The sequence below is a fragment of the Tursiops truncatus genome, chromosome 7 (genome assembly GCF_011762595.2).
Source record: "Tursiops truncatus isolate mTurTru1 chromosome 7, mTurTru1.mat.Y, whole genome shotgun sequence".
Lineage (NCBI taxonomy): Eukaryota > Metazoa > Chordata > Mammalia > Artiodactyla > Delphinidae > Tursiops > Tursiops truncatus.
Window position 1 is genome coordinate 43285394 of NC_047040.1, and position 14045 is coordinate 43299438.

General features: G+C 32.3%; 1 protein-coding gene across 4 annotated transcripts in view; it reads right to left on the bottom strand.

Annotated features, from left to right (window-relative positions):
* The window catches only part of GLS (glutaminase), an 80473-nt gene that overhangs the window by 58260 nt on the left and 8168 nt on the right, over positions 1-14045 (bottom strand). For all 4 annotated transcript variants that reach the window (XM_073807461.1, XM_019931492.3, XM_019931493.3 and 1 more), the window contains exons 2-5: positions 8458-8554; positions 7981-8102; positions 3129-3258; positions 2336-2415 (exon numbers count right to left, since the gene is read on the bottom strand). In XM_073807461.1, the coding sequence (XP_073663562.1) occupies positions 2336-2415; positions 3129-3258; positions 7981-8102; positions 8458-8554 (429 nt within the window). The remainder of the gene's footprint in view (positions 1-2335; positions 2416-3128; positions 3259-7980; positions 8103-8457; positions 8555-14045) is intronic.

Below are 14045 nucleotides of genomic sequence, written 5' to 3' on the forward strand. Positions count from 1 at the left end.
GGCCCTCCTTACTCCTATCTGTATTCAATCATATAAAATGAACTAGTCCTTTTAGAAACTAGTCACAATTTTTTTTACTCATAGCTTTAATAATGGTTAAACTGTGGTTAGTTTTTAAATGAAGCTCAGTTTATTCAATAAACTGAGACCCTGTCTATAAATGCCTCATCTTGTGAATCATATCTTGACAATTTCAGCCCCATTAAAAGAAACAGCATCCAGTTTTATAAACCTGATAGAGCTGGCACTAACGGCAATCATAATCACCATGTAGATAAACAACAGAACAAACTAAGATGAAAATGAAATAGAGAATAGGTTTGAAAGTGAAAAAACTGTGACTGGCCCCATTATAATGTAAGCTTAACAAGGGCAGTGATCTTTGTTTTAGTTGCTGAAGTATCCCAGGTGCCCCAAACAATGTTCCAACACATTACAGGCACTCATTTATTCGAGCGAAATTTATTCACAGTGAAACTGGGCACTATAATAACTACCCCTGGGCAAATAGGGGGTTTAATGGAGACATCAGAAAGACACCTTACTTCTAAGTATATGATGGAATATAAATAAATATGTGTATATATATATATATATATATATAATATATAATATTTTTCCTGTCAAATTTATGAATAACTTCTAATTCAGACCATCACTTCAATTTGGCAATCATTCTGAAACCTGACAAAAGCCTGTCTTACTACCTTTGGATTTAAAAATACCTATGTTCTAGCCCAAAGTCAAGTTTCTTATCTCTAGATAAGAAAACTGAACTAAAAGAATCATCTATACACACAAAGTATGTTTAAGAAGAAAAAACACATGTGCAATAATTAGGTGATAATAATTTCTTCCAAATATAAAAATTTCCACTACATGATAAACCATTTCCTCCAAATACAAAAAAATAGGAATACCACTCCCTACTGGAATTTGCTCCGTAAGGATAAGCCATGTCTTCTCATGCATTTGTGTCTGTTCATAGCACCCGATATTTAATTCAACACACAAGTGTTTAGTACATTTCACAAGCCCAGATAAGGATAAAAGCCTGTGGTAATGGAGAGAACAATGGACTGGAATTTAAGAGACCAAGGTGCTAGTTTCACCTCTGCCAGTTTTATACAAACTCTGAACCTCAGATTCCTTATTATAAGAATGAATGAGCCAAACCACATGTTTTTTTTAACTGTAAATATTTGAGGAAGATAAGTAGTAAAAAATAAAAGGATCACTTACAATGAAGGCACTTAAGAGATACAAATTTTAATAAATGGGTGGAAAAGCTTTAACTGGGACATTACCTTAAAAAATAAAATCTAAAATTATATGGCTAAATGACTTGTAGTTTTAACAAATTTAGGATAAAATTACATCTCTGATATAAATTCATCAAGCTATATACACCTCGGAGTTGTATATCTCATTTTATTTAAGTTATATTTTAATGAAAAAAAATAATTACCTTAGTAAAAGCAAAGAAAAAACCAGAAAGATTATACCTCTGAGCTAAAGTCTTCCAATGAGTAAAAAAATATTGATTTTTATTTTTTTGGCATAATTTTTCTGACTGATAAAACCAAATTACAACACGATAAGAAATCTTATGTCTGACTCATAGCATAATAAAAAAGGTCATGCTTAAAAAAATATTTCAGAACTCTATTTTTCCAAGGGCCTCTCTTAATTTACTTTTTTTTAATTGACTTTTTAAATCAAATCATTCTCTTTGAAGTGCCCTCATATTGTTATCCTTTTTATAATTCTACTGGATCATCAAATGTCAGTGGTTATGCCCGGAGTGTGAGTACATCCCAAAGATCACCTTCGTAGACTTCATGAAATCCTGTGTCTTTTGAAAATGACTGATGGGTAAGAGACTTTATTACATTATATTGCCTTAACTACCATGCTAATCATATGAGCAGCAAGAGGAACAAAGATAATGACAGGATAGGTAACCCATGTTAAGCCAAGAAAGGTGAACTAATTTTATTAGCGGTCAGTTCATTAGTGAATAATTTCATGTTCTGCCAAATCCACTTTTCCTAAGTAAATGTGTAACTGCAGTTCCTTGAACAATAAGCATTCAAGTAACAAGACTACAACTGTGAATAAGATAGATGAAATGCCTCATAAAATTTAGTATAAGGTATTGTTTCAGTTGAGTTTTCTAACTTAAACTAAAATCTAAACTTCTTTACCTTCTTGAATTTATGTCAGGTCAGGGGGCTAATTACTATTACAGAAGAGGCTCCTCTCTACCTCATGTTCACTGTTATGCAAAATTTAAGGCTTAGAGTTGGTTTTGATGGATCTGAAATAAACTTACCTCTGTCCATCTACTGTACAAACGGACACACCCCACAAATCAGGACTGAACTTGGCTAACTGAGGAATATAATCTGCAACCTATCCAAAACAATGGAAAGAAATTAACAGATATAATATAGGCAAATAGTATTTTCTTCTACCAAAAAACTGATCTCAATTTAGCTTCTGCCAATGAACAGTTATTTTATAATACTCAGTGGCTTTGTAGTCTATCTTTTATAACAATATTCATAAAAACTAAGGGCACAACAGACTTGAGGATTACAAGTGAAATCTAAGTGATTTCTCTCAGTCTCCATCACCTACTATGTTTTCCAATGCATTCTGTCTTCCTAAAAAAGCACAGTCTAAAAGAACTAGGATTTGATTTTTTTTTTAAGGGAAACAGAACTTCTTTAATCAGGGTCATGCTAATAGGGTTTCATTACCTAAAAACTTTCAGTATGGAGAATAAATAAAATAGCGCTTATATTATGTAGAGGATTTTAAAAACTGGGAACATTTTATTTAATGTTCAAGGATATCATACCTGCAGAAATTCCCAGTAAGCTACTTTTTAATTAATTAAAAATTTAAAAGCCATCTCAATCATTTGAAAATCAAAAAGAACTCTTAAGCTTAGATTTCTTTTTAGCCAAAATAACAATTAACTATTTGAAATATTTTAAAAGCACTTACTCCAGTGGCTTCACTTAAATTTCTTAATTAGCAAAACACAAAACTACACAATTTTACTCTCTACCTCAAGTTTAGTTGAATTTATTAAGTGATAGGCTTAGGAAAAACGTTACCTTTCCTCCAGACTGCTTTTTAGCACTCTCATATAACTCATCAATGTGTGAAGTAAAAGACATAAAGTCAGGAATGACAAACTTTCTTCTAAAGGCTTGTGTCAACAAAACAATGTTGCTTTGAACACATCTGCGGAATACGAGAAAAAAATTAATAGACTGGTACCTTTCAAATATTAGTACTTGCTAATAATAACAATATTAATCAGGAGAATATTCAAACAATAAAGAAATTCAACATTTTAAACAACAAACTAAATTCTATAAATTATACTCTTTCTACACTATTTTCTTTCCTTCAAGCAGCCTTTCATGTAGCTGGCTTGTAAGCTGTTGAACAAGTGAAAGAAATAAATTAGCCTAAAAATTGTGTCAAAGATTAAAACAGCAGAGCATTCCACCAGATTAAGTACCAAGACCATCTAAAAACAAGCTTTTCAGCCTACCAGAGTTGATAAGCATTCAGCAAGACATTTGGTTAACAAAAATCAGACTTTAATATATAGCTGAGATCCTGTTTATTCTTCCATGAAATAACCTCAGACACATATCCTTTAATTTCTACGTATTACTAGTATTTCACAAAAAAATAAACATTTTGTATTTTAATATATTTTTCCTAAATTACATTTTGAAAAATTTGCATTTCTAAGCTAAAAAAAGGGAAATAATACCAACTTCGTTTAGTCAGATTTGTCTCCTATATGAAATACTTATTAAAATGCTTATAAAAATAATGTATAACTTTAAAAATTATATACAGTAGTATAATAATTTTATATTATTTGAATCACCAAAAATGTTAAATTACATTATTCTATTCACTGTAAGATGTGTATATACATTGTAGAATAAAATTGTTTCACTGTTAAAAATTATTTAAAAGATATGGTAAACCATCTGGATAGGAGAGCATGAAATCTAATGATTTGAACCAATATTCTACTTTGTTTTAAAAAGGATTCAAGCTAGAAAATCAACTTATTAATGTAACCTTAAAGAGTTTAAAAATAGGTAACAGCCAGCCATATACTCTAAATTCATCTTCTTAAGAGAGTCTCAGAAACTTAGTAATAGAATAGTTAATTGATAAAGGAAGACATTTGCAGACCTGAGCATCAAGCCATAATATCAACTTAAGACTAAGCCCATAACAGACTAAAAAGTACTAAGTTTCAAGTACTATTTATCCTGCTTAACCCTCAAAACATGAACACTCTGAGAAGATGATTTCCCCACTTTACAGATAAGAAAAATCTGTGTTTAACTTGCAAGTAAATAACATGCACTAATTATAAATGGAGAGTCGGAGAAGTAGACACTCTCGGTATTTCTTTTTCAATCCATGGTAAATGATAAATTTTTATATCTCAGTATCTTAATTCAAGTTGTTCTTAATAAAACATCAAGTTAGAATTAAAAGCCAGCTATCACACTTTAACTATTAATAAAAATCCAGAATATATACTCACTTGGTCAACATAAAATTAAACACTGATTTAAAATAAAATAGGTTATTTTCAGTGATAAAGATGTGCTTCAGTTACAACATGAAAAAGTTACAGTCCTAATTTCCATTATTAATCTACAGATGTAGAAATAATTGACATCCAAGAGATAACAAATATTTACTTCAATAAACTTTGATAAATTTTGACATAGTTTCAATGTTAATCTAATAAATACTTTTTGCCATTGACTTAATATTTAATATGCTCCAAACAGCAATTCAACTTGCACGTGAGTTGCAAGTAATATATAACAAAAGACACATTTCTCAGCAGAAAGAAGTTAGGACAATTCCTGACCTTAAATCACTATATCTGTATCAAATCAAATCTACATGCCCCCTTTTTCAAGAAGTATTACATGAGAAAATATGAGGACTGCCAAACATAAATTATTAACCTTACTACTAACTATTTAACTACTCAAAATTAAACAGCACTTTTAAAACATTAACAATATTGTACAGTCAGTGAAACTGGGATTTTTTTTTTTTTGCTCTATCAGAAGGTGCTCATAAAGCTGTGCGAACAGCCTTCACTGGTGAATTACTATGGCCAACCAAGGCAATACCATTCAAAAGAGTGTCTAGCTGCATGCTGATGAACAAACTGTAATGTTTTTCTTGGGAGTTATTTTAATATAGATGCCATGAATCTAAGCAGAAAATCAGAAGGGATATAAAGTGACCTGAGGAGGAAGTGCTTATGCTTTTCAACAGTCACATCTTTCTCATGCTTTGTTCAGTTTTCTCATCTGTAAACTGGTAATAATAATTTTTCTTTCCTTCTTTACTTAAATGTTTAGGGTTAGCAACTGTAATGCACATCAATGTTTTGCAAAATATCTCACATATAATTTTTCATTAGTAAAATAACATAGTGGATAAGAATTTTTTAAGAAAAAGCAAATACAAAGACTACCATTCATTTCCTCCAAAACAAAAAAGATAAAAAAATTATGATCACACATAAAAATACTTCTAATATTTATATGGCTAAAAATGCATGAATAAATAAGGCATTCCTTTTCAATACAAATTTTCTACTTCTATTGAGATTATTAGCATTAAAAACAATTGATTATCTAGATAGGTACAGGCAGTCTCCAACTTTCAAATAGACCATGCCCCAAAAAATATGCATAGAATTCATCTTCCCATTCAGAAAAAATTCTACATGTTAGATGTTTCTCAGATTACCCTCAAAGGCTAAATATATTAAGCAACAATGTATTTTAGGTAAAATATCAACACGTTGACTTCAACCAAACCTTTATAAATTACTTCTTTGGGAAGATGAATTCCATTGTACCCACCTGCATGGAGGTGAGATTATTTCTGGCAACACTAACTAGAAAACTTCTCATTTTGAAAACAGAGAAAAAACTTCTCTGAAGCAATCACCATCCCAGGTGACCTGAAAAGGTTAATAGTCAGAGGTGTTTTGTTTGTTTTGTTTTGGCGGTACGTGGGCCTCTCAGTGTGTGGCCTCTCCCGTTGCGGAGCACAGGCTCTGGACACGCAGGCTCAGTGGCCATGGCTCACGGGCCCAGCCGCTCCGCGGCATGTGGGATCCTCCCGGACCGGGGCACGAACCCGTGTCCCCTGCATTGGCAGGCGGACTCTCAACCACTGCGCCACCAGGGAAGCCCAATAGTCAGAGGTTTTGAATCACCTCATTCTAGGGATGAAAAGAGAAATCATATGCCTATAGATGTAAACTTTTCCATTGCTTGTTCACATATACCACTAAGCATTTGTCAAGTTGGGAACTGCCTATATTACAATCATCAATTTTTTTAAAAAAATTGGATTAGTATTTAAAATAATGCTAATTGTTAGTTTTTAATATACTTATGGGTAGAAAATTTTATGATTGTTTCCTGGCTTCATACTCAGTGTATTTAAATTACTTTCAATTTTATATTTAAACAGAGCAATATGTTTATGAAGCACAAAAGAAATTTAACCAGTACTAAAAAGGTATAAAATACTGCTTTCACTTAGGAATTCCAAAGCAATTCCTTATACCCATTATCAACAGACCTACCTACCAACTCTCTGACAACTTCATTCTCAGATATACCAAAATAACCCCCCAGAAGGCACCCCACAATCAAGATACTTTGCACAGAGAGTTCATGAACACTAAAAATAAAATAATCTTTACTGCAAAGGCACAGCTAACTAGAAGTGATTTCCTTCCCTTCACAAAGAAACAGGTTCTGAAGATTCAAAATTCCTAACACCAATTCCAACATGGAACTAAAATCTACACTTAATAAGGTCGGCTGAGCTCACAGAATCAAGAAACTTGTGGTGAAAAGACAGAGATCTAAAATTGCCAGCAGTGCTTCACAGTATGCCAAGATACTTGGGAGGATCTCAGTTAAATACTTATACCTTCAAATGACTTAATATTCCAGGATATTCCCAGGAGACATCTAGAACAAATCATCTAGCCCCCAAAAGACAATAAAAGAAAAAAAATAATAAAAATGCATACATACAAATAAACTTTCAAGGTAGATGCTGGAATTCATTGGATCTATTCCAACCTAAGCCTATGGTCTGGAAAAAGCCAATACCTTACAGTAGTGTTTACAGTTTTATACAAGTTTTCATTTAATTTTAGTTGTAAAATACCATTTACCTCCTTGGGATCCATGACAAACTTGCTGTCTATTAAATCATTAAGCAATCAGACTAGTAGGAACACATTAATGAAGATAAATAATAAAGATATGCAAATATAAGAAAGTCAAAATAAATATTCTCATTCAACCAAATGAAGGCATTCATGTCCAAAGTTAGCATTAAGTTTTTAAACATTATGAAGAAAACAAAAACAGCCAAAAGCCTATGTAGTAATATGTCTGAAGAGAGGAGAGAAGCAGACAACAGAGACATATAAAACTAACGAATATAGGCTGCCTGAAGCCATCTCATTTTACGGTGTCATCTAAAACACCTTGTAGGAAAGAACTGAGACCATGCTGAGAAAGGCTGCAAGATATGCAGATGAATTAAGAGATCAATTTAAACCATGACAGGACAAAGAGTGTGCTCTATTCAAACCGAATGCAATCTCCAGGTACTATAAATTGGAAACATCCATGGCTACGCTTCCTCAGAACAGTTTCAAAGTATATTCTTAGCCCCAATGTATTATAGAACTTTAATGTGCACCAAGTTGTTCCAAACAATTTATGTTTATAAGTCCCCTCCTCCCTTTTTTTCAGTTACACAGGAAGCACTGGTCTTCAAAGATGCAATTTCGTTTTAAAAGAAAAATCACCATATAGCATAGCAAGTGACCATTAAAGGTTTGGCAGAAATTTTTACTTTTTAAAAAGATCTTTGTCTAGCATGACACCATCTGATGTTGTTTGAAGAGTTAATCTTAACATATCCATACACTCTTTCAACCTGGGATCAGACGTTCGCAATCCTGTAGATTTGAGTGCCTGTTTTTAAAAAAATAAGAGTTTGTAAATATATAGTGCAAATAAGGTATATGCTTATTCCAACTACAAGTTTTTAACTCCTGTATATAAAAACTTCTACACAAGACCTGAATATGTATATGGCATTTTAGTGTCACTATTACCCACTTTCTGGACAAGTTTCTCATTGTTTCTTTCATTTTCTTTCATTGATTACCTTGAAATGAGCATGATGAAAATTTGAAAATAAGAGAAACAGTGTCAGTCAGAATCTACACGTCAGATGATCTTTAAAACTACATTTCAATATTACCATATTATTGATTCAGTATTACTGATTTTTAAAAAGTGAAGATAGAAAAATATAAAAACTTACTGTAATAAATTTATGAACAGGTATTTTCTCTTGTCCTTCTGCGATTGTATAGAATAGCAAATCTTCCAAGCTAGGTAACAGACCCTGCTTTATTTTACTAAAGGGGGGAAAAAAGAAGACAAAATTAACCCTTATGTGAACATTCAAGTGGATTTTAGCTATATCCATTTAAAAATAATCACTGAACCAAACTACAGTTGAGTTGATCTATTCATCAAGACCTAATATCATAATAAATGCTGATTTACCAAAATCAAACAGTATTACTGAAACCGCACTGAAAAACAAGTTTAAAAAATGATTCATTAATTAATACAGATATCCTTTAATCCCAAGTTTTAAAATCTTGAGTACTATTTCTAGTGGTGCTAATGCCTAGCCATCTGTTATGGTAATACCTTCCTGTACAGCCTAATACAATCACCCAATATTAATTATGGAGCCTAGCCAATGCTCAGGTAAGAGTCAATACTTTGTTCTCTTGTTGTTATTGTTTTTTAATATGATGACTATACATATATATTGTTCAAAGTTAACCTGATTGTAAATCTGGGGGAGAGAACAATTAAGTACTGGACAGTGAAGACTAGTGCGTAAGTCCTTGAATCCTGGCTACAATACTTACTGGCTGAGTCACCCTGGATAAATTAATTAACCTTTCTGTTAATCAATTTCCTCATCTGAGAAAGGGAGATAATAGGGCCTGCCTCACAGGGTTCTTGTGAGAATCAGTTGACTTAATACATTCAATATCTTTAGAGCACTGCCTGGCAGAGAGTAAGTACTCAATCGTTGGTAGTTGTAGTTACTATGTCTAAAGTGACCTAGGCTTTTACATGTACAGACCAAATGCCACAAATCACAAAGACTGTTAGAATAAAAATTTTACCATAAAAATACATTAAAATCTAGTATAAAGTGCTATGATTAACCAAACTTTTAATCAAGAAAAAATTTTTCCTATCCGTTGAAAAGCTTTCAGGTAAACAAACTATAATGAACCTATTTAATGTCTTCTTTCTGGGGGCTCTGAAACTGAAATGAATACATTTCAATATTCTGAACACCTATGACTGCCATAAGTATTATAGTGATGTTATGAGAATTTTAGATCTAGGGCAGACCAATCCCCTCTCCATCCATCACTATTAAAATCAAAGGTAGAAATATATATGTGTGTGTATATGTATAGAATGTGTTATATATAAAATATCTGGAAAGACTTTACCTGTATTTCAAGAAAGAGAGAAAATTAGAGAGTGGTCCATATATTTCTAACTTAAAAGACAATAGAATACAGTGTTGTTTCACAGAGCATGTACATTTACATATGGACATATAAAATTTCTCCTAAAAGACACATTAATGTTGGCATTAATATCATTTATACTTGTTTTCAAAGCTGTTATACCAACTTTTAGTTCTTAAAGTCAACCCTAAAGTATAGGAATTTCATACCAATGTTTAAAAAAAAACTAACACATAGGATTATTGTAATTTAATGATATATCCCAGATATATAAATATTCCCTGAAGCAATTCTGGCTCTTAAAGAACTTTTAAAAATGTATTTGGGATATTTTAATAATAAGAGTTAAAATTTATTGATCACTTTTGTTAAGTACTCTGCTGTTTTACATTCGTTCTAATTTAATCCCTCCAATGATGTCATAACAGAAGGTACCATTATCCAAAATATAGTATGGTTCCTGGCACACAGTAGAAGCTCAATTTATTCATTATTTGTTAAAAAAAAATGACTAACTCTATCCCCATTTCACAGAGGCTCAGACAGGTCAACAAACTTCCCAAGACTGCAAAGTGGTAGAGATATAGTTAGAACCTCTGTTTCTCTGAATCCAGAGTCCAAACTATATACCACTACAGTTTTACTGGCTCTCAAACGTGCTAGCTAGTTATTACTTTTATAAGGTACAATTTTTCTAGGTTTTAGCCTGATCTAAAACCATTAAACAGGATTCAACAATACTGATGACTTAATATAATACATTTAAAGAAAAATTGAGCCAGCTGTCAAAAACAATCAGTGGAAAATAACATACCAATTATTTACAGAAAGTGGTTTGTCAAATAAACTTCAGATAGTGGTAGTTTATCACTTTAAACTGCAGAATAAGCTTTCTATGTATTTATCACAGTAAATGGTATTTGTTTTGCCTAAAAGCTATGTAAGTAACATAAAATATACACTTCTTTAGCTTATGGTACATAGGGCAAAAAAATTAAAATGACCATGTTTACTTCCACAGCTAGCAAAAAAAGGTAAATATTTACTTGCTTTTGGAGAAGAGACTAATTTTTATCCATAGGAGAGAGATTTAAGTCATCCCTAAAAAATATGCTCGCAAAATAAATGTTCAAAATTGATTTTTTTAAAAAAAGTACTACCAATCTCAGCATTTAAAAGCTCTGACTCTTATTTGAGAATGAGTTCACTTCAACAGTCTGGTGAACAAATGCACAGATTCTCCCCAAACAACACACAGAAGTTATTCCAAAGACCTTTCTTGGTATTACCCCCTTTTCTTTCCCCAAATTTAATATGGTTTTGTGGCAACGTTTCATGATAATACATTTTGCTCTTAAAATTCAAAAGCTAAAAATTATAGTTTTCAGACTATATAGTAACTAGGATATTCTTGAGAAGTATTTAAGTTTTAATGACAAAAAAAATAGACTATAACAGGCTTTCAAATTGTAATATCAACAATTGTTGATAAGCCCTTAGATTCCTTAAGGAAAAACATGAATGGTTATGACACTCAGCAACTAAAATGGGATAGTTAAATCCAAAATAAAGTCCTTGTTTCATACCTTTTTATTCCTTCCCTTTTATTCTCCCTCATTTTCTTTCTAATTTCTGCCTTTAAGATCTTTTCACTGCCATTTTGTTCCTTCTTTTACCCATTCCTCCTCCTACTTTACCCTCACAAAATACCTGCCTACAACACAGAAATGATTTCTTTAAAAAATTAAAAAAAAAAATCCCATGTATTTAACTGGCATCTATAACATGTACAGCATTACAGTAGTCATTACTAAAGTCTAAAAGGAAAATAGAAGACATACATCATGAGGAATTACAAGAAAGAAACAATTACAGTCTAAAAGGAAAATAGAAGACATACATCATGAGGAATTACAAGAAAGAAACAATGGGATCCAATCACTGGAAAATTACCTCACTGTGGACTAATAAGGTAAAGTTTTAGAAGAGGTGGAATTAGAGCTAGACTTGAAAGATGGGTAGAAGCTGGAAATATGGCAACAGAAGAGGTTTCCGGCCAAGGAAACAGAATGACCACAGCAATGAAGGTAACCATTCACTGGGTATTCACGAAGAACAGCGAACAGTTAGAGCACAGTATATGTGAATTAAGGTGCCTGTTTCCACCCATGAGCTGTTAAAATACCTAATTTTCAGGGTTGAGAGAGATCTATATAAATCAACCAATAAATGAAGAGACTACCAAAAATTTACATATGGAGTTTAAATTCAGGGGCAATTTCTGCAAACATGAAAAGAGACACTGTCTTTGATTACTGATCAACCAGTTTCCCAATACCAAAGGACAATTAAAACTCCTCAGTCTGATATTCAGTTTATAATTTGGCTTGGTACTATCTATTCTATCAAAATTTTCTACATAAAAAACTGTACTATCAAATGAAAGGAGGAAAATGAACTGCAAAATGAGAAGAGGAAAAGAAATGGAAACTAACTATATTGTCTTATTGTTAAATAACGTTTCATATTACTTGACCTTTCCAAACTATAAAAGCTAGAGTAATGTCTGTCTTTTTTTTTTTTTTTTGTCAACCCCATATAACTCAAATGCGTAATACAGTGTAGTGTGGTAAACCTATTAGATAATCAAAAACTTTCAACTAGGTTTAAAAAAAATGATGCTCACTGATAGAATAAAAAAGAATGCTTTGGTGTTTTTACTTATGTCTTCATTTTAAAACAATGATCTTTAAAAAATATCTGGAGTTGTTTCTAAATCAGTTTATCATTTTGATTTTCAGAGTGATCTGACTGATAGAAAGTGTCCATCAACACCAGTAAATTAGCAGATTAAACCTGTGAGGTTGAAAGCTGAATTGATAGTGGCTGACCATATACCATTGTAAATCTGACAAAGTGATAAATTCTGCTCAATCTCTAAATCATTTTGTCCCAAGGCTAATTATTGGGGAATTTAAAAACAAAATCTTACATCTTTTAAAGTTTTATTGTTAAAAAAGGACTTTCTGTTGTTTCATCTTATAACTTCATGTGATAAAGCAAAGTGGGTAAACTGTCCCCTATTTACAGATAAGGACAGAGTCTCAAAGTCAAGCAATATGTATGTCCAATGTCACACAACTCTTAAGTGACTGGACCAGATTTAGTCCTAGAAAGCCAGTACTTGGTTCCTAATCCCAGATTCCTCCTGCTATGCCACACTGGCTGTGCTGAGCTGTTACACTCCATTTTAGGAGGAATACCTGGAGTTTATTCAGAATAATGAAAGATGAGACTCCTTACATATTGAAGAATTTCTAACCAAAATGCTAATAGGGGAATTACTTATGTTAGATGACTAAATTGTTATTCTGCCTTGTTGAAACTGTACCTTGTACAAAGCAAGGATGAGATTATATTAAATTAGGGCTGCTGTTTTGGCTGGACTTTATTTAAATTTATTCAAGAGCAAGTCAAAGTAAGAAGCACAAAAGCCAGCTTTACGTAAGGAAGTGGCCAGGCTGTCCACATCAGCTGATGGCAATTTGTCCACGTGTAGAGCTTTAGAAGTCTAACCCAGGGGGACAGTCTGCCTGATTCCGATGGGAGAATGAGGACCTGGGAAGATCAAGTCCCTAAGGTCCAATTCTGTTAGTCCTTCCAACCTTGTATTCCTTCTGTCAAGTATCTGTTAACAAATCATTCTAGTTGTAAAAATACAGATGTGTGAATTCTGTTACTGCAATCAATTTGATATCACACTAGAGATGACTTCTTCAAAATAACTAAAATATATAGGTAGAAGTTAACAAAAGGCAGACCAGCTACACATAAGGAAAAACAAAACAACTCTGAAAATGGAATGGGCTGCCTTCAAAGGGACTAAATTCTCTTGTCAAGAAGTATTCAAGCAGAGATGAATAACAACCTGTAGGGAGTATAACAGAAGAGAAAAAACGTTCAGCTGTGGAGATGGGTTTTTAAGGTCTCTTCAAATACTGAACCTAAAAAAGTAATCAATTCAATAAAGTATTTTATTATTCTCCTAATACTGGAAGAAAAAACACAGTAAGTCCTAATATTGTACGAACTTGGTTAGGTCATTTAATACCTGTAGCCAGTTTATAAAATATGTAAAATGAGGTGGAACTAGATGTCTTTAAAGTCACTTCCAACTCTAACTCTCAGTTTTTGAGCTGCTCAAAATAGATGTCCTCCTAAACTCCTATACTAAAGATCATAAACTTTACTCACTCAGGACCTATGTAGACATAAAGGATCTATAGATACATATTTTACATATAAAGCTTAATTATCTGGGTTCTTTTAAAAAGTAATG